Source organism: Caenorhabditis briggsae, assembly GCF_000004555.2.
Source record: "Caenorhabditis briggsae complete genome, chrX, whole genome shotgun sequence".
Lineage (NCBI taxonomy): Eukaryota > Metazoa > Nematoda > Chromadorea > Rhabditida > Rhabditidae > Caenorhabditis > Caenorhabditis briggsae.
The window spans coordinates 14,218,493-14,242,594 of record NC_013491.2 but is presented as its reverse complement, the minus strand read 5'-3'; the positions used below and the strand labels follow the sequence as shown (position 1 = coordinate 14,242,594).

Genomic DNA, 24,102 nt, shown 5'->3' with positions numbered 1-24,102 from the left:
AAATTCAGCGACTAATCAATCGGTTATCTAGTGAAAAAGTGGTACAAACAACCCGGTTCATAGAAAAAGTGTTGTTGGTGAAACACTTATCTGAAAACGGAAAGAAAATTTAGAGAAAAATCATAACAACAAAGCAATGACAAGTGTTTGACAGGAATTTACAATTAATGTCTGGTGAGGGGAGTCAAAATTTACAGGAATAATGTTAGACAGCAAGGTCTTGCTTCTTGATGAGTTTGTAGTACCTGCCCTTCTTTTGCATCAGTTGAGCATGGTTTCCGGCTTCCTGAACCTTGCCCTTATCGATGTAAACGATGAGGTCAGAGTTTTGAATAGAAGAGAGACGATGAGCAATGGTGATACAGGTACGTCCTTCTCGAGCACGATCCAATGCTTCTTGTACTGCCTGAAATTCAGTATTTCGAAAAATAGTTTTTTTTTTCAATGTTAACTCACTCTTTCGGATTCTGAATCTAGGGCAGATGTAGCTTCGTCGAGCAGCAGAATCTTGGGGTCTCTGACCAGGGCTCTAGCAATAGCGATTCTTTGTTTTTGACCTCCAGACAATTGTCCTCCCTTTTCTCCGACATCAGTGTCAATTCCAGCTGGCAAGTTAGCAAGGAATCTATTAGCATTGGCAAGTTCTAAGGCCTTGTTGATTTTCTCAAGTGGCACATCCTTCAATCCAAGACACACGTTTTCACGAATACTTCCGGCGAATAGACGTGGCTCTTGACCGACAAGCGCCATTTGTGTTCTGAGATGGTACAGAGACAGATTTCGAATGTCTTGTCCGTCGATACGGAGAACTCCTCCGGTGACGTCGTAGAATCGTTCGAGCATTCCAATATTTGTACTCTTTCCGGATCCAGATGGTCCAACAAGAGCAACTGTTTGTCCACGAAGAGCCGTCCATTGGAGTCCCTTCATAATTGGTTGCAATGGTCGTTGTGGATAAGAGAATTTGACATTTTCGAAAAGAATGTTTCCTCTAATCTCAGGACGATCTCCTTCCATCAAATCTCCAGTTCTTGGCTTACGGTAGATAATATTGAAAAGCAAACCGGCTGCAGTTTTAGCTTTTACAAATTCCGGGAAGTACTGAGCAGAGTTCATGACGGCTACAGCTCCAAGCATCATAGAGATAATTCCTTTGAAGGTGACATCGGATGACTTATCACCGTCATAGATGACTCGAATACCAACAGCATATGTGAAACACATCATAAAGTACATGAAAGATTGGGTGATACTGTAGTTGATAGCTTCGATCATTCCCTTCTTCAATTCGGATCGTTTCTGTTGTTTTGAAGAAGTTTGGTAGTGGTCGAAGAATAATTCGCATCTAGTGAGAAGTTGGATGGTTTTCACATTTTCAATGATTTCAATGGCGGTTCTTCCCGCTTCATCGTTCTTGATCTGTTCGATGTTCATGAGAGAAATCTTGTAAGCAAGTCCGATCATAACGAAAGCCAAGAGAAGAATAAGTGATGTTCCGAGAATTGCAACTTGCCAGCAGTAGATGAATGCAATCACAATATTGGCAATGATAGCAGCAAGAGCGTAAATGACTTGGAGCATTCGAGCGTCAACAACAGCCTTGATGTTCGGAGCATCTGATGCAAGACGAGTGATAAGCTTTCCAGGGGCATGAGCAGGGTTGTCAAAGTAGGAAGCATCTTGGTAAAGGAGATTACGGAATGACTGGACGCGGAATCTCAGAGACAAGTTTTCAGAAACAATGGCAAACAGGACAGACTGAAAAATATCATATTAGGATTTTCACTAACTATTGAAACTACTTACACTAGCAACTTGAGAAATCCAAACACCAACACCAACCGAGGCAAAAGCAATAACAGCCATTGCCATTCTGTGCATCATTCTTCCACCGTATGGGACAAATGTGAATCCCTCGAACACCCAACCGAAGATAAGAGCCAAAGCTGGCAGCTCGAGACCTCTGATCAAAGCGAAAACAGTTCCAAGGAACATGTAGATATAGTTTCCTTTAGCGTTCTTGAAAATATCCAGATAACCAGCGGTGATTTGTCCGTCTTGAGCCATGACTTCCGCTTCATGAGCAGCGAATGCGTCATTCTCAGCGTCAGCTCTAGCTGATCTTCTGCTTCCAGAGAACGAGTCGTTCAAAGAATTTCCTCTCTGGAATGCTTCCGATCCAGATCTGGCACTTGTCATAGACGATCGTCGGGAGCTGCGGCTATTGTCACTGAAAAATAAATTTACTTTTAAAATCAAAATTCAACTTGAAACTCACTCTAAATCGATCTCTTCCTCTTCGAATTCTTCAGTAGCTTCTGGATCAGCCTTGAATTGTTGAGCCTTCACTAAATCAAAATATCTTCCGCCGAGATGAACCAATTCCTCGTGATTTCCAGCCTCCACGATTACTCCCTTCTCGAAGAACACAATTTTATCGGCTTCACGGATGGTGGAGAGTCTGTGGGCAATCATGATAGTAGTTCTTCCCTTGGCAGCATTGTTGAGAGCAGATTGAACCACACTTTCAGATTGAGCATCAAGAGCTGATGTAGCTTCATCGAGAAGTAGAATCTTTGGATCACGAATAAGAGTTCTAGCAATGGCGACACGTTGCTTCTGTCCTCCAGAGAGTTGTACTCCACCATCTCCAATCAGTGTATCGTATCCTTTTGGCATCTTCTCAATAAAATCATGCGCATTTGCCATCTTGCACACTTCAATCATCTTCTCACGAGTAGCTCCTGGGTTTCCAATCAACAAATTGTTATGAATGGTGTCGTTGAAAAGAATTGGTTCTTGTTGTACAATTCCCACAACATTTCTGAGCCAGTCGATGTTTAGTTCACGGACATCCGTTCCATCAATAGTGACATTTCCAGCTTCAGGCTCGTAGAGTCTAGTGAGAAGCCCAACAGAAGTTGATTTTCCGCATCCAGAATGTCCGACAAGTGCAACGGATGTTCCTGGCTCGACAGTGAGATTCAATCCATTCAAAATCTTTGCTTCTTTACGACTTGGATAGCGGAAGTGGACATTTTCAAACTTCACTCTCCCAACAACATTTGGAAGTCTCTTTCCAGCTTTGGAGTATGGGTCAATTTTTGGAACACGATCGATTGTTTGATAAATTGTGGCAGCCGATACTCTTGCATTGAGAAGGACCATCATGTGTGGGGAGATGAGACCCAAGAAATAAGCACCAAGAAGCATAGACATGACAACAATGAAGACATCTCCTGGAGATCCGATAATTCCAACCTTCAGAAGGTATGCACCGTAGAGCATACCAGTACCCAAGAAAGAGAAGAGACACAAGAAGAAGAGACCTCCAAAGAAACCACTCCAGAAACCTTTCCATACAGCAAATCGTCTTCCCTTCTCGAGTTCAGTTTGGTATCGGCCAACCATTTCTTCCTGTCCATTGAATGCTTGTACGGTTCTCACTCCCATGAGTGACTCTTCAGCAATAGACCCTGCTTTACCAACTCCAATCAATTCTTTGATAGTGGTAGAAGTCATTTGTCTGGCCAGAAGAGACATACAAATACAGCAAACTGGAGCCACTCCTAACATCATAGATGCAAGTCTCCATTCGTAGATATAAGCAACGACGATGGCGGCGATGAGCATAGCGAATCCTCTGAGGAGGACTCCGAGCTTGTCTCCGATACCTTCGCGGATTCTTTCCATACTGCTGAAAATCAAGAAAATGATTAGTGACAGTTCCAAAGTAAAGAATTTCCTCACTCGTTCAGTTTTGTCGTAATTGTTCCTGAATGATTCTTATCAAACCATCCAGCATTCTGTCGAAGCACTGAGTACACGAAACGATGTCTCATTTGAGCCATGACTCTTGAGCAACAGTGTTGGAAGCACATGTATTGAATCCAGTTAGTGATAGAAATGAAGATACCAATTCCAAGGAAGATGTAGACATTTTCGTTGGCCTTGTTTCGGAATTGCTTGCTAGTTGGTGGATAGACAAGAAGTGCATTGGTAACACGACCACTGACAAGAGCCATAATGGGTTGGGAAACACCAGAAATGATGGCGCAAATGGTACCAATGAAGAGAAGTAAATAGTCGAACCGCTTTCCATATCGGAACTAAAAATAGATAACTTTTGATGTTTTAATTTTCTTAGACATTGTTTTCAGAACAATGGCATATGTTTTTGATCTCTTTGCTCAACTATTTTTGCTCTCTCTCGATTAGACAAACCAAAAAGCACAAAACTTCTGTGCCCTAGTAGTATTTGTTCTTCTCGCACTTGTCGAGAGAATTCGACAAAATTTTGATACTTGTTTAAATATTGTCAAGGTAAGGAGAGCATGGTACACAAACATTGGAACCCACTAATTAACGAAATCATACTCACCAATCCAGGAATGGAAACCGGTTGAGCTTCGAGTTGTTGATTAGCAATATCACCTCTGCAGAGTAAGTAGTTTAGAATTTTCTCGAACAACGATGGAGTATATAGTTTCGGTGCGTCATCGTCATCATCGACATAATTGGCGGGTAGATCGCTTGCGATTTTCGGATCGGCTTTCGGATCGTTCACAGCAAGTGCTGGTATCGCTAGCACCTAGAAATTCAATTTTTAGAAGTGAGAAAAAGAGTAGAGAAATGTAACTTACCGTACTCCTCTGTGAGGGTCGACGTTGATCGTCGAAACCTCGATTATCGGGGTCGTCTTTGGGGGCCATGTTTAATTATTCGTTATGCATCGAAATTCTAGAAAATGGGAGATTGAAATATGGAAAAGCTTCTATAGAACAATAACAAATGTTGCGAAAGTATAGACTCTATAAGATTAGAAAAACTTCGAATAGAAAAAAATACTATAAAATTTGTTTCAATGGTCCTTATAAATAGTGTTCAGTGAATGAAACAATCTATACTAGTATTGAATTACTAATAAAGGTATACTACGGCACAAAAATGGACACAAGTACGAATAATGAATGCGAAATATAAAGGTCTGAAAATATGGGAAAGTTAAAACTGAAACGTTTGTGTGAAACAATGCTTCTTGTCATTTGCCACCCTCTCCTTAAGTATCACTCCTTGGGGGAGTAGAGGATTCGTAGTGGGAGGAGTCACCTACAAAGTTTATTTGTCGTCAAAAAGGGTGCTGGGCGTTACGTACCAAAATTTTACTTGTGAAATGAGCACACGACATGGCCATGTTTCTTGTCAGGGTTTACTGTAGATCGTTACAGCGAGACAGTACCAATCGGGTATAGAGACGCAGCGCTCTCGTGGTTTGTGAGCAAACGAATTGGGTCGTCGGGGAATCCGTTGGCAGACAGGAGGAGAGAGAGAGAGAGAGAGAGAGAGAGAGAGAGAGAGAAGGGCACTAAGGTGGACCAGTTCAGAAGCCCAGACTAATTGTCATCATTGTTCTGAGGATGTGCTAATTTGTGATGGCGGTAGTAAAAACGGAAAGATTAGAACATCTCTGCCACGGAAACCGAGAGATCGGATTTTTTTCAGATTTTCGGAAACCAAAAACACCATGAACTGAAGACCACCCATGTAGTGTGTGTTTAGAGTTATCGTAGTTGCCAAAGTGGGATTGAAGCAATAATAAATGTTCATTACTTTTGGAAAAATAATTTATAGTTACTGTAACCCAGAAATTCTTATGTCTCTTCTATGTTTCTCTAAACTGGTATCCATTTCACGTGTCATAGATTTTATTTCCCTCTGTTGAAATAAATAAAATAAATAAATAATTAAATAAATAATAAATCGAATAAACAAAAATTGAAACTATTTTTGTCCAGGGGTAATGAACCCAATTTTATTGCAAGGCACATTGTCGGTCCTGTAAAAAAAAATATTTTGAAATAATCATTCATTTTGACCCATTTTTGGTTGCGGGAATTAGAAAAATAGGATAATAGGATAATTTCGAGATACAGTATCAGTTCATTACAAAACCGTAGCTGTTTTTACTGCTGAACCGAAAATGTGCCTTTCAGACATTTCGGCAAGAAAGTTTATCGCCGTCGGACAGAAATAATAGTAGTCTGAATATTTTTTTCCGGGTTTTTTGGTATCGGTTTTTCGGTGGTCCCATATTCTTCATCAAAGATTCATCTAGCATCTCTAGTTTGGAATTTTCTTGTATTAGCAAACAAGGTTGCTCAACGTTGTGCAATAAGTTTTCACCCTTTTTCTTGTTGATTTACGTTTACCTTCATTAACATTTAATTTTTTTTTGACTGTCTTCGATTTTCAAAGTCCTTTCAGATTAAAAAAAACGACCTCCATGAACTTCATTCTCCTGCCAAATGCGTTCGCGCAAAGATTATGATTCTTTTGTGTGTATCAACGAGGACTCTTTTCCTTCAAGTACAATCGGACTACGCGAACTACATCTACTACAAACTCTTTTTGCCACTGTGCAAATGTCAACAGTAGGAGAAGTAAGAAAAACCGCGAAAAATAGTGTTGTAATGTTGATTCTTGTAAAACACGGAGAGAGAGAAAAAGAACAAATGGTTTGGCACCTTGTTCTCTGTTGATCGCGGGGGGGGGGGGGGACAATTTTCAACAGGAATCACTGATCTGGTTGGTGTTAGTCTTTTCACAGAGATCAATCACAGTACGGGTCACAGAAAATTTGTGGCTACTTAGTGATGGTTATCTGTGGTGGCACTTTTAAAATTTCAAGCTTTCAAATGAACAATTTTATTTCAAAAATTCTTGTTTCTGAAAATATAATACAGGATAAATCAAATTCCCAAATCTTGTTTTTGAATTAGCTCGTAGTATTTTCCCTTCTTTGCCATTAGTTGCTTATGATTTCCGGCTTCTTGCACCCTCCCATTTTCTATATACACTATGACATCCGAATTTTGAATCGAAGATAATCGATGAGCAATGGTGATGCAAGTTCGGCCCTCTCTAGCTCTATCCAGCGCTTCTTGAACTGCCTTAAATATTTGAAAATATATTTTACTCATAGAATACATAATCTCACCTTTTCTGATTCTGAATCCAGCGCAGATGTGGCTTCATCTAGAAGAAGAATCTTAGGATCTCTAACCAGTGCTCTAGCAATAGCAATTCTTTGTTTCTGGCCACCAGACAATTTCGATCCTTTTTCTCCGACATCAGTCTCAATACCAGCTGGAAGATTAGACAAAAACCGATTCGCATTTGCCAGCTCCAACGCGTGATTAATCTTTTCCATTGACACCTGAACATTGGTAACATAAATATTTTTGTTTGACATGTGGATTAGGTTTCTCACGTTTTCCAACCCAAGACAAATGTTTTCTTTGATGGTGCCGGCAAACAGTCTGGGCTCTTGACCTACTAGTGCCATTTGTGTTCTGAGATGGAACAACGAGAGACCTCTGATGTCCTGTCCATCGATTCGAAGGACTCCTCCAGTGACGTCATAGAATCTTTCTAACATTCCAATACATGTACTTTTTCCAGAGCCGGATGGTCCAACAAGAGCAACTGTTTGTCCTCGAAGAGCCGTCCATTGGAGTCCCTTCATGATAGGCTGGTGGGGACGTTGGGGATATGAGAATTTGACATCTTCGAATAAGATATTTCCTCTGACCTCGGGACATGTTCCTTCCATCAGATCTCCGGTTCTTGGTTTACGGTAAATGATATTGAAAAGCAACCCAGATGCAGTCTTCGCCTTGACAAATTCTGGGAAGTACTGAGCAGAGTTCATCACACCCATTGCAGTCAGTAGCATGGCAATGTTTCCTCTGAAATGAATACAATGTTTTCAGCTAGACGTATGCGACTTACTGAAAAACGTCTTGGGAAGATTTGTTGCCTTGATATATCAATCTGATGCCAAGAGCAAAACAGAAACACATCATGTAGTACATGAAAGATTGAGTGATTGTATAATTGACAGCTTCAATGAGTCCTTTCTTCAATTCGCTTCTTTTTTGAGATTTTGACGATTTCTGATAACGCTCAAAGAAGTGATCACATCTAGTCAATAATTGAATTGTTTTCACATTCTCGATGATTTCAATCGCAATTCTTCCTGCTTCATCATCTTGAATTTGTTTCATATTCAACAGAGAAATTTTGTAAGCCAATCCACACATGGTGACGGCCAAAAGAATAATTAAAGCTGTTCCCAGAATTGCAAGATACCAGCAGTAGATAAATGCAATTGCGATGTTCGCAATAATTGCCGAGAGGGCATAGAGAACTTGAAGCATTCGTGAATCTACTACAGTTTTGCAGTTCGGAGCATCTGTCGCTAGTCGAGTGATGAGTTTTCCTGGTGCATGTGCAGGATTGTCAAAAAATGATGCATCTTGGTAGAGTAAATTGCGGAATGACATTACTCGGAAACGTAGGGCAAGATTTTCGGATACAATTGCAAAGAATACAGACTGAAAGTATATATTTTCAGAGAAACGCAATCAATTAACTTACACTTAGAAATTGAGACACAAAACATCCAAAACCTGAACATCCGTATGCAATAACCGCCATTGCCATACGATGCATCATTTTTCCATTGTCCACAGTCAGATACTGGAATCCTTCAAAAACCCAACCAAACAAAAGAGCGAACGCTGTCAATTCTAATCCTCTGATCAATCCAGTAACAAATCCCAACAACATAACAGTGTAGTTTCCATGTGCATTTTTGAAAATATCCAGGAAACCAGCACTGATTTGTCCATCTTGTTCCATAACTTTTGCCACTTCCTCAGCAAATGCAGCATTTTCAGCATCAGCTCTTGCAGATGATCTACCTCCGGCAAACGAATCAGCTCCAAGTGTTCCGCGCCTGAATGCTTCTGCTCCTGATATTCTGCTTCTGATGGAACTAGTGAACGAAGACTGACGAGAGTGGATAGCAGTTGCAGATGGTCTGAAAACATAATTTGTATACATTAATTAAACTCATGAATTACCCCAAATCAATATCTTCCGCTATTTCATCATATTGAGAAATTGGATTATCGTCAGGTTTGAATGCTTGTGCCTTCACTAAATCATAATATCTCCCTTCAAGACGAACTAGCTCTGCATGGTTTCCAGCTTCTACAATAACTCCTTTCTCGAAGAAAACTATCATATCTGCTTCACGGATAGTAGAAAGTCTATGAGCAATCATGATTGTAGTTCTTCCTTTCGAAGCGTTATTTAGAGCTGATTGAACAACACTTTCAGATTGAGCATCCAGAGCAGATGTGGCCTCATCGAGAAGTAATACTTTGGGATCACGAATAAGAGTTCTGGCAATCGCGACACGTTGCTTTTGTCCTCCAGATAGTTGTACTCCACCATCTCCAATCAGTGTGTCGTATCCTTTTGGCATTTTTTCAATAAAATCATGCGCATTAGCCATCTTGCAGACCTCAATCATCTTTTCTCTCTTTGCATTTGGGTTCCCCAGAAGAAGATTATTATGAATAGTGTCATTAAACAGTATTGGCTCTTGTTGAACAATTCCAACCACATTTCGCAGGTAGTCAATGTTCAACTCTCTCACGTCAGTACCATCAATCGTCACATTACCAGTTTCCGGTTCATAAAGTCTTGTCAGCAATCCGACAGATGTTGACTTTCCGCAACCAGAGTGTCCGACGAGAGCAACGGATGTTCCCGGTTCGATGGTGAGGTTCAATCCGTTTAGAATCTTTGCGTCTTTTCTAGTGGGATATCGGAAATGAACATTCTCAAATTTCACTCTACCAATGACTTTATCCAAAAATCGTCCTTTCTTCGAATATGGATCTATTTTTGGAACTCGTTCGATAGTTTCATAAATTGATGCTGCAGCAACTCGAGCATTGAGTAGGACCATTAAGTGAGGAGAGATTAAACCCAAAAAGTATGATCCCAAAAGCATTGCCATTACAATAATGAACACATCTCCTGGTGAAGTGATAATTCCAATTTTGAGAAGATACGCTCCATAGAGAAAACCACATCCTTGGAATGCAAATAGCCAGAAGAAAAAGAGGCCTCCATATAATCCACTCCAAAATCCTTTCCATATTGCAAACTTTCTTCCTTTATTCAATTCTACTCGATATCGTTCCACCATTTCTTCCTGTCCATTGAATGCTTGCACAGTTCGAACACCCATCAACGACTCTTCTGCAATCGATCCAGCCTTTTCAACACCTCCAAGCTCTTTTACTGTTGTTGCTGTCATTTGCTGAAATTATTTTGGTGAACGAATAAAACATTTTGTGTTAGTTCTTACTCTAGCCATAAGGGACATACATCCCACGCAAGTTGGAGCCACTCCCAACATCATACAAGCTAATCTCCATTCATAGATATATGCAACAACAATGGAAGCAAGCAGCATAGCAACTCCACGAATTAGAACACCCAATTTGTCTCCGATTCCTTCTCTGATTCTTTCCATGCTACTGTAATAATCAAAATTTACAACACTATCCAATGCTCATTCTTCATACTCGTTTAACTTTGTTGCAATTGTTCCAGAGTGGTTCTTATCAAACCATCCAGCATTTTGTCGGAGCACTGAGTACACATATCGATGCCTCATCTGCGCCATAATCCTCGAGCAGCAATGTTGGAAACACATGTACTGCAAAGAAAAGTTGGTGGTAACCAGTTTCGCGCGTTTAGTTGTTTCCTAAACTACCTGAATGTAGTTTGTGATTGTCACAAAAATACCAATGCCAAGAAAAATGTAAACATTCTCGGTTGCCTTGTTCCGAAACTGTTTTGTGTGAGGTGCGTACACAAGAAGAGCATTAGTGACGCGGCCACTTAATTGAGAGAATTGGTTTTGAACTGGGGGGTGGGGGGGGGGACTTTCGAACTTACGCAATAATAGTCAACACTGGTTGAGAAATTCCTGATATTATAGCACATATGATACCAATAAACAGGAGAAAATGATCGAATGCTTTTCCATATCGAAAAAGTCCAAAAATCGAAACGGGGCGACTTTCATAGGTTTGTTTGGCAACGTCCCCCCTTAAATTTGTCTATTGATCAATAAGAAAATCATAAATGATTACTACCTGCAGAGAATATAATCTACAAATCTATCAAAGCAGGAAGGTTGATAATCTTTTCGAATCTCATCATCATCAATGAATTCGATTGGAGCAGACGTTGGTTTTGGTTCAGATACAGCTAATGCAGGCGCAGCACGGATAGTACTTCGTCTGGAAATTTTCCCAGTATTTTCAGGTCCCGCTCGAGGTGGATCAGCAACAGGGAACATTTCAACTCATTCGGTTTGAATCTGAACGAAGTTAATTAAAAGATAAAATATACAGGTGGAATCAAAATCAGAAAATGATAAAAAATAATATTGAAGATTGTAATTGACTGTTTCAAATCAAGATACCAAAAAAGTTGGAAAGTCCGAAAGGCCAAACTGCGATTAAAAACTGCCAACCCGAGTCTTTATATATTGTCATCTTGGCAGTGTCCACGAAGGTTCCGATCGGTCTAAAAGATTACATAAATTTGTGCCAATTTTGTATGTTGTAGATACTTGCACATTTTTCATTGGCCTTCCACAAAGAACTCGCGCAACTCTATCCGCGCGTCCATGAGAAAGTACTGTAGACAGAGATGGGCAGACAGTGTCGGTGATCATTGTAACAAGGCTAGATAGTCTGAACTTTGGAGGCTGAAACTTCTCTTCTAACTGTCGTAAGAAGTATCTTTTTAATTCAGTATTTCGAGTTTCTGTCAGTCAAGTAGAGAATTTGAGATCAAAAAATATACCAAAAAGTATTTTTTGCCAAAATTTTCAATCGAAGAAATACTGAAAAAAAAATTGAAACAACGGATACCAAATTTTGGTTGAAATTCTGGGTTGAAATGATAATTATTTAACAAATTTATGAAATATTATCAGATCTCCAAATTTTTCGGTAGGTGCAGGGAACATTTCGGAAGTTTCGATTTGAAACCAATACAATTTTTTTTTCAATTATACTCAGTATTTTTCGTTTTCAGATCACCTGAACGTTTTTTTCTGTTTTACGATTTGACAATTTTTTCGCTAGTTTCTTTTTTGGTAACCAACCAAATAAATGAAAAATTATTTGGTCCCAGAACAAAAGAAACTAGGAAAATTGACTCTTTGCTGAATTTAAAATGCTCGTGAATACATTAATACTTTTTGTACAGTTTTTCATTATCATAATTCTATCAAAAATGTATAAATCTCAATTTTTGTAATTTTTTGCATTATACCTCGATGTTTTTTTTTTGAATTCCTCTTCGAATAACTTAATTTTTATTTCTTCATTTCATCTTCGACTCTTGATTTCGCAAATTCTTCAGTTTTCAAAAATTAATATTTTGATCTCAATGATTTTCAGAATTCGAGTTTTTCAACCCGCCCAAGTATTTTAACACATTGCCTCTCTCCACATATTGACATATTTGAAAGTACAACAACTTGTTCGCACCGACCAATGTGTACTTTTCAAGTGTCGGGTTCACCGGAAATAGACGCTTTGTGCTCGGAGATGCTCATCCGACTACCAACTACAACATCTAGATGTAGTTGACACACACTGTCGTTTCTTCCAGTTCTTAGACCGCCAATGGAAGAAAAAACATGTGCCAATAATGTACTGTTTGTTTATTTCGGTTTTTTGAATGACTGAAACCCAACAACTGATTTCAGAAGGGACCAAGAAATCAATTGCTGATTTGTCGGAACAAAGTGTAAAGATCAATGGAACAACTGTTGGGAACAGAGAAGACAACAATATAAAAGACAGGATAAATATAAAGTGAGTATTTTTTCTTCAAAATGTCAAAATGTGGGTTTTTTATTATCCTTTAATTTGAAAAATTAAACATTTTAATCTAAAGTCCTTGTGAATGCTAATGAATATTCATAAAATATGTTTGAATTAACGCTCACAATTCTATTTTGTTTTGTTTTCTAAACCTCCATGACATCAATCGGCCACCACGTGAACAAAACAAAATTTCAAAACAAGAAAAGTTTTCAAATGTTTTGGCAATCATATTCCAATTTTTTCCTGCACTAATTGGTTTGCTTCTCGAATTTTTTCATATAAAACATGAGATATAAGCATCGAATTATGCTTATATCTCATTTTTCCCGCAACCTTGATATCACTTTTTGAGATTTTTTTTTCAGAAAAGACACGTGATTTTTCATGTGACTCTTGAGACTTTCTCTCTTGAATAAAACGAGACAAATCTTCCAGACTCTTTTCGAATTGCCGCTAATTTTGTTTGAGCACTAAAAGGAGACATCAGTTTTTTTTCAAAAAAAAAATGTTTTGAAAAAGAAACAAAATTTTACTCTTGATATTTTCATTGATTTGTTCATGATTCATGGCTCTGAGACATTTTGCCACGATGCAAGCGAATGGATAGGTTTTTAATTTAGAAAAAATAATTTTAGTGTTTCAAAAGAGGCCAGACACAAAAGTCTACTGGGTTTTCTTTTGGCGGGATCATGTATTCTGACGATCAAGCGATTGCAAAAAAAAATCATGCGATTGCGACCAATGCGCGCTACTTGACGACAATTTTTTTATATACAGTAGATTTCTTCACTATTTGGCAATTATTCTCGACTTTTTTCTCGTTATTTTGCCATTCTATGATGTCGCCGCATGAAAACAGAAAAAAAAATGAAAACACACACAAATGGGAATCGAACCCTCGATGGACGACTGATAGACAAGCGCGCTCACCTCTACACCACACAGCGCCTGTTGTCTACTGCCGCTAAAACGATTCTGAAACGAGAAGTGGGCACCGCTTTAGCCGCCACTTGGAAGAACGGTCGCGTTCTCGCTTGTACAGTAACCGGGAGTTATGGTTTGGTGTCCATTGTTATTTTCTGACTGTACTGTGACATATGTATATCAAGAAACTAGAATTTTGAAAATTTTCGTGTCTGGCCCCCTTTAAAGTATCCTTTTCTTTCTGGAAAAGTTCAAAAATCAGTTTTGTGGTGTTTTTTTCAAAATATCATTTTCGAAAACCCATAAATTATTTTTATAGTCGGAAACATATCCATTCGTCTGTATTATCCCGGTAGCAAAATACGGTGACAGAATGTCCCAAGCCTGATTAATGACTAATAAAAAATAACAACATAGACAAAAAATGTTTCTGTACTTGTTGTTATTTTGTTTATTTCGCTGTTTTTCACTGTCATTTTAAAAATTGCCACAGAAATAAAAACGAGTTATTTTTTTATATATTGTAGATTTTGTGATTATTGTCTGAAGACGTGTAGTGTTCTTCATTCCTTGCAGTTTGCCTCGATGTACTTCTATCACGCCATTTGTATGGCATGTATCTCTGTCTGTATAGGTACTTCTCTGCTCCTCCTGTTCTATATCGTCTCTCTAATTCTTCCGACTCATCATCATTTTCTCCAATTGACCTACGTAAAAGTGCTGCAGCATCATTATCAGTTCTTCTTTCCCTTTTCTCTCATCTCTCTTTTTCATGATTATTTTTGTGTGTATATGTAGTATCAGAAGGAAAGGAAATGGGAGAGAGAGAGGGAAAGTTTAATAGTGGAAGTTTGGTTTGAAATGCACTTTCGTCAAGTTTCTAGTGTTTCTGAACTCTTGAGTGGAGTAACATATCAGGCCTAAATTTTTTCAAGTACCAAGAAACTTTTTTATACATTCATAAGTTGTCTTTTCATCATGAGTTGCTCATTTCCAATTCCCACAGAAAAAAACATGCCCAATTTTTCCATACACTCCCTCCTGCTGAGTATCCATAACTACTAAAACGTTTCATTCAAAACATACACTTTCAATTCTCGTCTAGCCAGAAAAAATCTGGACCACTATTTTTCTTTTTTCGTGTGTTTCCCATGGAGAAAAAAACCACGAGACCACTTACAAGCAGTCTTCTTTTCAAAAAAAGAAAAAAAACGACTTATTGCATTTTCAGGAAATGCGATTTCCTCTCATTTTTCTTCTTATTTCCATTTTCCTACACCAATTTCCTTCTCATCGAATTTCCTCTTTCATCTTCATCGCTGGGAATCATTATACACCCTAAATCATCCCGTCTTCTTCTTGCTTTTTTCTTCTTTCTTCTTTTTTTTTCTGTCTTCTTGTTCCAAGAGCACACTTTGGACATTCCCAGAAAACATTTCTAGCCGTCCTTCCAAAATTCAGAATCATGCCACCAAACGTTTTTTTTCTCGCCGAACTATCAATCTTCGGAGTTTGACAGTTTTCCGATTAGATGGCCAGATTGTCGGAAGCGATAAAACATCAAATCTTGGCGCCTGGCAGAAAGAGAAACTTGAATTTGATCACTATGAATTGTTGCTGAAATTAAGTATTACTCTATTTTTGAGTCAGATTTTTTGAAGTAGACAATTTATCTGAAAACTTTAAAAAAAAATAAATAAACGTTTTGAAAACTGTTTTCAAATTAAAAATATTTTAAACATTTCAGGGTAGAATGACTTGAAAGTAAAATTCAGATGGTCATTTGGAATTTTTTCGATTTAACTTTTTAAAAATTATGGACCAACATAAATAAATTTCTTGCTCCTTTTTCATGCAATTTACTAATTTCATGAAAGTTCTTGGAAACATAATTTTTTACGACGAAAAGGAATAACTTGAATATTCATTCCAAGCAAAAACTAATTTCCGGATTTTCGTAATTGCCTTCTGGTGATATAGCTCACACAGCCCCAATCTCTCTTCACACCAATACTAGACATACATTTTCACATCAATTCTCTTCAGCCACATTTATCATATTTTGCAACTTATATATGTGCATATTCCTCATCTTAATTGTTCATAATCACGTTATTCTCCCCACCACGTGTCTCGTCGTGTATCCCATTCCCTCAACAAAAAAAAAGGCAAAATGTCACATGTGTTTTGAAGCACCCATAGGTCAATTTTTCTAGAGCGATGAAGCACATACACACTCTTCCACCTATGTCCTAAACTTTTGATTAATTGTCTCTCCCATTCCTCTCTCGAAGGATTCCGCCAATTTTTACCCATTTCTCTTCCATTTTTCCTTCTTCTCACGCCATGTTTTCCTCATGAGAAGGAAAAAGAGAGGCAAAGAAAGTGCATTTTGATCCAGAAGAGAAAAGTTGGCGGGAAAGAAAAGAAAGAGAAGAGGAAAAAAAGCAAAAAAACCAAACAAACTTTAGTTGTGATTGAGTCACTGAAATATGTTTGTAACCTGTTCAATTTCATGTCCCGAATATCTCTTTTTTGAAACTAAAACTTTTGGACATTTTTATCTTTTGTAATCGTGCCCTCTCCACGTGGTTTGGAAATTTGGTTTCTTTTTTTTTTGAAATTTTCAAACTACATAGTTTCTACTTTTTCATCTCTTCCATCCAAAGTTCGTGGAAAACGGTCGAAAAAATTTGGCAAATAGGCAACTGATATGCTGGACAAATAGACAACCTATCGGCATGTTGCCATCTGTTTTTCTTGTCACTTCCACCACGTGCGTTGGAAGCGAAAGTGAAAGGCAATTTGAATAGATGGGCGTAAGAGTGATAGTTTGAACCTGTCTCAATTTTTACGTCTTTTCTTTTTTGGGTTTGAAAAGTTAGACTTTTGATTTTTGTGGCCAACTTTTTATGAAATCCATGATGACTCACGTTTTCTTATGAAATTCGTTTTTTTTCAGTTAAACCATGACTAGTACGATATCTTGCAAAGCATGTAATTTTGGACAGAAATATATTGAGGTATTTTTTTTATTTTGATTTTTTTCTAAATTTTTACTTCCAGGCGGATTGTTTGCTGTCAGATCAAGAACTGAAACGGTTGCGAGAACACAAGTATTCGGCAGTGGACAACAGTTGGTTAGATGAGTTGTGTATGAAAAGGTGAGTGTAGTATACACTGAGACTTTGTGAAAACCGAAAGTTTGTTTTCAATTCAATCAAATTAATGATTAGAACTTTAATGAAAAGTATGTCTGAAAAATCAGGACCTGGGTGGGACGGGCCGAACCGAGCCGGAGATATTAAACCAGGTCCGCTGGACCCTGGTTTTTCACAATTAAAAAAATTCAATGAAAGTAAAAAAAAATTTTCAAGTCAAACCACTTTTTAATGACACTACATTTTCTGTGGACTTCGTTTGGCAGAGAATTTTTTTTCTGAGATATTTTTCGAAAAGACAGAAAACAATACTGGAAAACCATTGTTTCAAGTACATCCGTTCACAAATTCCCAATTTTCAGATGGTGGGAATTTGTGATCACATTGTGTCCGATGTGGATCGCTCCAAATTTAATCACATGGATTGGTCTCGTTATTAACCTCATCACAGTTCTTATTTTATCATCGTTCAGTTATTCTGCAACAGAGCCGGTGAGTATTCAGAAACATTTTAAAAGCATCTCCTCTCTTGTTTCAGGCACCATCATGGGCATACCTTCAAGCTGCGTTGGGATTGTTTTTCTATCAGACATTGGATGCTATTGATGGTAAACAAGCCAGACGGACTGGGTCGAGTTCTCCTCTCGGTGAATTGTTCGATCATGGATGTGATAGTATGACTCAAGGTAAGCTACACATTTTTAGTAATTGTCTCCAAACTTCGATTTTCAGTTTTCGTCACACTGAACATTTGCTATGCAATGTCGCTTGGAACCGTTCCATATGGAGTGCTCATTGTATCTGTTATCTCTGTTGTTATGTTTTACTGTGCCCATTGGTCAACTTATTGCACTGGACAGTTGCGATTCTCCAAGTTCGATGTGACCGAGGCTCAAATGTCCGTTATCAGTGTTTTGCTGTTCACAGCCTTGTTCGGAAACGGTGTATGGGAAACTCATATCGTTAGTTGTGATTATACTTATCAGTCCAATACAAAAAGTTCAGGCGTTCGGGTACACATTGAAATATTTTGTCATCTCATCTTCATTCTTGGTCTCACTCTACCAAATCTGGGGTTATGTCCATGTTATCTTCAGCGGAGGAGTTGGTAAAAACGGATCTACAATTGCTGTAAGTACAAAATGAAAGGTATCCCAGACATAGTTATGAATTTTCAGGGCACTTCTGTGATCTTCCCACTTTTTCCACTTCTGATGGTTGTCGTCCCCTTCATCATGATCTACAACAAAACCGACTCCACCGTATTCGTCGATCACATTACTCTGTTTTCGCTGTGTTTTGGAGCTGTCGGTGAGTCAACGAGGGGCCGTTTTTCTTTTTCATTTTTTTTTCGTGAGGACCCCTTGTTTTTTTGACATGTTTATATTCTCGATTCTTCTTCGTAAGCAACTTGTGTATCCGGTAGCGTTATGTCGGCCTACGTAGGTGCTTGCTTGACACAATAATTACTGTTTGGTTCCGAGAAAAAAGAACTACGTAGGCGGAAAAGGAAACGAGGTTAGGATTGAATTTATTACGAAAGTTCATAGGTTGAAATATGACCAATGAAATGCTGACCACTGGTACTATTTTCGGGAATTTCAGGAGCCAAGGCAACCAACCGATTGGTGATTGCTCATATGTCAAAATCTGAGCTCAGACTCTGGGATTGGATCTATGTTGGACCACTTGCTCTGATGCTTAATCAATACTACAATTATGTTTTCGATGAATACATCTTGCTGTGGATTGCTACGGTATAGAGACTAAACCACTCGAGTCCTAAAAATATATTTTATTTTCAGATCTATTGCTATGCCTCTCTTTTCATCTACTGCACTGTTGTGTGCAGACAGTTTTGTGATTTCTTGAATATCTACATATTTGTTCTTGGACCAAGAAACTCAAAATCGCAATGACTAGCTTTGGAAAACGTCGAACCTAACAAATTCCTCAATAACAGAATGCTGCTAGGAACTTACGACGAGGAAGATCTAATAATTGTCTAGTTTCATTTTTAAATTTCTCATCACAATGTCATTTTTGTCATAGGCTTGTATTCTGTTTCATTTTCCCTCCGGCACCAATGTTTTTCAATCCCATGTCACCCCGTCCCTTCCGACATTCATCATATATGTGTTCAATTTTTTTCTTCTAAAAATTATGTGCTTCATGTTTTCTTGTAAATAAGAATCTTTCGAAAACGCCAATCCAATTTCAATGGAGACTATGAAGATCAAGATGTGAATGGCTTTGCTATGAGCACACAAACAAACAGTGTGGTCTGAAATTGCCGTCTAAAAATGGCTAGTCAGAAATGATAGCTCATAATTCGGGATTATTAGCTATATAAATATAAGATTGACTTCAATTTTTCAGAGTGGTTAGAAATCAGAGAGTGGGAATTATTCCTTTGTAAAAAACAGGAATAGATCGTGTTCGGATAAAAATTTTGGAGGTTCCTGGTTTCCGAATTAGAATTAATTGAATCATTGACTTGTCAAATATTTTGCATGATTTTCTGCTGAAGGTATACTAGCTAAATCTCGAGCTGGTCCGGACCCTTTTTCTGTTGCTCTTAAATACATTTCTATTTAAAAATAATCATTTTGAAGTTTCAGAGTCCCAAAAAGCTTAACCCAAGCTCTTTTGTAAAGCCTCTCAAATTGTGGAAGCGAACAAAATATAGAATATCCCCAAAAATTCAATTGTTTTTCAAGAATAACTCTTTTGAAACTTCGCCTCCAAAGTCCTGGCCCGACCAACAAGATGTATGGTTAAATGACAAATAAAACATTATTTATATTGCCGATCGATGAGTGAAAATAAATTATTACCCGTACAAAAAAGTTTGGAGAAGATCAATCGTGACTGTGAGGAAGTGAGGAGATCATGTTTGGGACATTTTTGTGAGAAACCTTTGCACGTATTGGGAACAGAAGTATTAAAAAATATGAGGCAACAAGTATTTGATGTTCAGGTAGTAGCTGTTGTGGCAGTCAACAAGCGAAAGTTCTATCAATCACCTCTATTTTTTCTGGATTTTTCTTCTTTTATTTCTGTAATGTTTACACTAGTCCCTTCAAAAAAAAGAGCTAAAGTTCACGACACTGCTTTCCAGAAAAAAAGAGGTGAATGAATAAACTTTGAATAATTAAGCGACTGATGAAATGAAATGACAACACATCATAAACGTCGTAATAGTGTGTGGAAGGCAGATGGAGAATCAGAAAACGGAAGTGAACTAGGCTTTCGGGGTAAGAATCACAAAAAAAAATGACGACACATTTTTATATCTAATGTAGAGGTAAGTAAAGAAAAAGATCCGAACTATGAGAAACTATCACAAAAATAAGAAGCATTGAACAATATATGACAAATATGGTGACCCTCAGGTCTTGGAATACCCTTATTGTTATAGCCCAGTTTTGAGGTTTGGGGTGAGAAACAAATATGTAAGAACAGATACGATTGATAGTAATAAGAAATCCTAAAATGATTAAATTGGAATTTCTGCTTTGATGGTGTAGACAAAGTCGTCATCGCCATCTGCATTCACATTTGCCTGAAACTTTATACAGTAAAATTTGAAAAAACCATTTTAACACTAACCTGAATTACTGGAATGCAAGCTAATGAGATAGTCTCAACGGCCTCCCGAAAAGTGTTACAACCATCGTCCCACATTAATACTCTGACCTGAAATTTAGAATTTTTTGAAACTTCAAATCTTCATTTTGATAAATCTCACTTGATATCGAAGATGTTCACATTCAAATATCCGTTTCCCTACTAATTTTGCATTTGGCCTTGGACAACTACACTTCACTTCTGTTAATGCTGCTGGTAACCTCTGAAACAACAAATTCTAGAATATCTCAATTTTTCCTGATTACGGTACCTTTGGATTATAGTTTAGCACATATTCGAACTTGCATAACGCTCGATCTCTCAACGGAGTATCTGCACTAATTTGGTCTTGCTTCCGACTGTTACACTTGGATGAGCTCTTGGTGATCTGCTCACCGTGTCTTAGTCCCTTTGTCTGCTGAAATACAAAAGAACAATTATTGCAGTGTCGTGTTAATACTGCCCAGATTTATTTACACATTCAATGAATGAGATGATCGGATGAATAAAGTGTTGCAAGTTATCCTTTTCTTTTCACTACACGAGACGACTGCTCGGAGATCATCATCACAACAGTGACATCATTTGGTTGTAAGTGGATTTTGAGATGAATCGTTGGAACTTTCAGAGAGAGCTACGTCATCATCTTTTTTTCGAGCAGAAAAGTTTACATTTTGAACTTTTGCAGGCAAAGTTCAAAGATATAGATTGTAATCATGATCTGGGTTACGGTAGCTTGGAACTGAGCAGAAAGAAAATCAGGAACTAGTTTGACATTTTCGAAGTACTTTGAACGACAAAAAAAAATGTATTTCTGGCCTTCTATAATTTTTTCTTCTGTTTTTGTCATGTCTAAACATAATTAGCACTGCTTCTAGAACTTCCCCCGGACTTGTTCCTCATTAAAAAAAAAACTATCCGATGCTTTCAGCTCTTCCATCCTCATCCCCATTCAATGTGATGTCCGAAACTGCTACGTTCAAAAAATTTCGCTCACTAATAACAAATTAGTAAACTACGGCCCCAACATTTTTGACTAATTAAAAATGGCTGGATTAGTATTGAAATGTTCTTTCATTGGTCAAACGTAAATGTCAGTGGCACATTCTCCCAACTCATCTTCCACCTACGCTTGAATAGGGACGTGAATATAGAAGCAGAGTCCACCCTCACCCTTATCAAAAGAAAAAAAGAAGAAAAGAACACGTACCTGTAATGTCAGAAGGGCTTGTTGAAATGATGGAGCGATGGGAGAATAATGCGACGAATTCTTGCGATTCAAATAATTGGAAAACACTTTAAAATGATTTTCTTCATTATATTTATTGTAGCATTCATCAGTGACTATCATGTCTTCTTCGTCACTGTCCAGATCCCTTCGTATCCTCCACGCGCTGAAAAAAATTTGGGTGAACATTTGTTTGGAGTACTAAAAATAAGTCTGATACTCTATCCTCGGAAAATGTTCTAAATTTAGAATAAACGTCAAAAAGTCCTAATGGGGCTTTGACAAATCTGTCGCGCGAACACATAACAACACTTGAAACTCTTCGTGTCCCTCAAAAAATGTTAGTTTGTTTTTTCAAATTATTTTCAGATAACTAGAAAAAATTCGTGACGTTGTTCTTGTACGTATTCCTCAATTCGAAACATAACTTTGACGAAAGCCGATGGGATTATATCAATTTACGGGGGATTTGTTAACTTTTATTGAATTTTGAGTTCCTTATTGGTTCGGCTGGCAACAAAATAAACGTTACACGTGGCGACTAAATCTTGTTAAAGTTATACATCATTCACTTGATTTACTAGCAGTAATCAGAACCAAAACATACAAATTTTTGTATGTTTTGGGTAGAATTCAAGTCAAATCGAATCAATTTCTAGAAAAATCAGAATTGTACCCCGTCTCCCTCAAAAACAATGACGGGATCTGATCATTGTCCATTTTATATTGTGTTGATCTTTAAAATTTTCCGGGTTTTCATAGTTTAATATTTCGAATCTGTTATTAAATTATTTTAATCTTCGTACTGATCACCCGTTCATTTAATACAATCAAATTTGTCATCATTTCATCTATTTTTGAAAATTAATACTGCGTATTATATCTTTCAAAAATGGTAATGAATCTAGGCTGGTGTGATTGTTGAGTCATAAAATGGCTAATAGAAAAAAGGAGAACACGATGAACACAAAATAAAACCTCTACAGTAACTCGAAGACACTAATTAAATACACACTTTTCTGAGTCAAGACTTACTGTGAAGCTAGGGCAAAATGGGATAAAACAATTAATAAGGGGTACAGCGACGGAAAATTTGTCCTGTGTGGAGACTTTGGCATTTCTGAAAAAAATTTAGATTATTAGAAATGCTGTAACAATAGTGAACACGTGGCGATCAAAAAGAAAAACATGAATTTGAAATAGCAACACAAAGAGACCAAGTATACAAAAAAGAAATTCATTGATGATGAGAGGATTTCAGGATTAAACAAAAGTTCACAAAACGTAATCACCCCAATTCAGAACTTTGTAGTGCATGCACGATTTTCTTGTAGTTTTTTGTCCCATTCAAATAAAGATGGCGTTGCTTCAGAACGTAAAACGATAGTCGTTGCAGCGGCTCCGCCCATTACGAGCTTAGCTGGTCGCCAAAAATTTGTTCATTGCAATTGGTTTAAATGGGGTTGAAAGATTGAAAGATAGTCAAAGTCAAAAGCCGCGGTTGTCCCCAGTTTGCCTACACCCCTCCCTCTTTTCCCTTCCTTTCTCATCATCATGGTAAACGTCAAAAAAATGCACAACACTAAAAAAAATACGGGAAAAAAGTTGGGGTGGGAAGAAAGGAGTGAGATGAATTGTGCTGTCTGTTGCTACTACCTTAGCCAGCAGCAAAAAAAAACAACTGGAGAATAATTCGAGTTGGATAATGGTCCTGAGGACAATAAGTGACGAACAACTCCTCTTGAAAACGATAGGTATTCAACCTTGGTGGGCGTAAATAAACTGACGTGAAGTTCAAAGTGGGGAGCACTTCAGAGAAAATGAAGATAATAAAGAGGAAGCAATCTTACTGTACTTAGTTTGAAATGAGAGGGGTGAGATGCACAGAAATTGTGGAGCTTCCCTCGCTAATTTTCAGAGATTAATGGATCAGACGAATCAGATCAAGAAATCAAAAAATACAGAGTGTGGTCAAGAATGCAAAATGATGTGGAATAAATACAATCGTTAGAACAAACTGGTACCAAAAAAGCACAAATTGGAAGTGCAGAATATATTGATGCTACAAACTCAAACCGTAGAATCCATGGTTAACCAAAATATTATGATTTCCATAAACTAACTAACAAACCCCAGTAAATAACTGGTCAAAACTATTCTGACATTAATTAATTTCATTTCTCCCAAAAAAGGCCCTCGAGGTTCGGTACTTAGATTTTCAATATAATCTCAAACACGATGGGTACTGTAGTAAATCTTTGTATGTGGCAGTGTGTGAATTAGATGCGTCAAGTGACTACAAAGTTTAGTTTTGAGATCTATAAGGCAGTTTGTTAAGTAATTTTGTTTTCCGAAATTTAGAACTTTCCGAAAACAACCAGAT

The 24,102-nt window shown here is 37.7% G+C and overlaps 5 protein-coding genes across 5 annotated transcripts; 2 read left to right on the top strand and 3 right to left on the bottom strand.

Moving 5' to 3' along the window:
* Positions 1–205: 205 nt before the first annotated feature.
* On the bottom strand, positions 206–4,712 carry Cbr-pgp-14 (the record flags this gene model as incomplete). Its single annotated transcript, XM_045240080.1, has 9 exons — positions 206–406; positions 457–1,758; positions 1,807–2,230; positions 2,279–3,697; positions 3,751–4,109; positions 4,164–4,184; positions 4,248–4,358; positions 4,382–4,591; positions 4,644–4,712. The coding sequence occupies 9 exons, from the start codon at positions 4,710–4,712 to the stop codon at positions 206–208; spliced, it is 4,116 nt and encodes a 1,371-aa protein (XP_045091464.1).
* Positions 4,713–6,470: 1,758 nt separating this feature from the next.
* Positions 6,471–6,539, top strand: CBG27858 (the record flags this gene model as incomplete). The annotated part of the gene is made up of 1 exon (XM_045240079.1): positions 6,471–6,539. The coding sequence occupies one exon, from the start codon at positions 6,471–6,473 to the stop codon at positions 6,537–6,539; it is 69 nt and encodes a 22-aa protein (XP_045097856.1).
* A 210-nt stretch (positions 6,540–6,749) lies between these two features.
* Positions 6,750–11,230, bottom strand: CBG00078 (the record flags this gene model as incomplete). The annotated part of the gene is made up of 10 exons (XM_045240078.1): positions 6,750–6,950; positions 6,998–7,748; positions 7,792–8,396; positions 8,440–8,884; positions 8,928–10,180; positions 10,229–10,400; positions 10,449–10,582; positions 10,640–10,766; positions 10,825–10,977; positions 11,025–11,230. The coding sequence occupies 10 exons, from the start codon at positions 11,228–11,230 to the stop codon at positions 6,750–6,752; spliced, it is 4,047 nt and encodes a 1,348-aa protein (XP_045091463.1).
* Positions 11,231–16,669: 5,439 nt separating this feature from the next.
* Cbr-cept-1 lies at positions 16,670–18,780 on the top strand (the record flags this gene model as incomplete). The annotated part of the gene is made up of 9 exons (XM_002645172.1): positions 16,670–16,723; positions 16,767–16,864; positions 17,224–17,353; positions 17,400–17,547; positions 17,594–17,823; positions 17,867–17,992; positions 18,040–18,172; positions 18,467–18,618; positions 18,667–18,780. 9 exons carry the CDS (start codon positions 16,670–16,672, stop codon positions 18,778–18,780), a joined length of 1,185 nt encoding a protein of 394 aa, XP_002645218.1.
* Positions 18,781–20,360: 1,580 nt separating this feature from the next.
* CBG00075 lies at positions 20,361–22,837 on the bottom strand (the record flags this gene model as incomplete). The annotated part of the gene is made up of 6 exons (XM_002645171.1): positions 20,361–20,426; positions 20,474–20,560; positions 20,613–20,714; positions 20,763–20,909; positions 21,702–21,885; positions 22,755–22,837. The coding sequence occupies 6 exons, from the start codon at positions 22,835–22,837 to the stop codon at positions 20,361–20,363; spliced, it is 669 nt and encodes a 222-aa protein (XP_002645217.1).
* Positions 22,838–24,102: the final 1,265 nt, after the last annotated feature.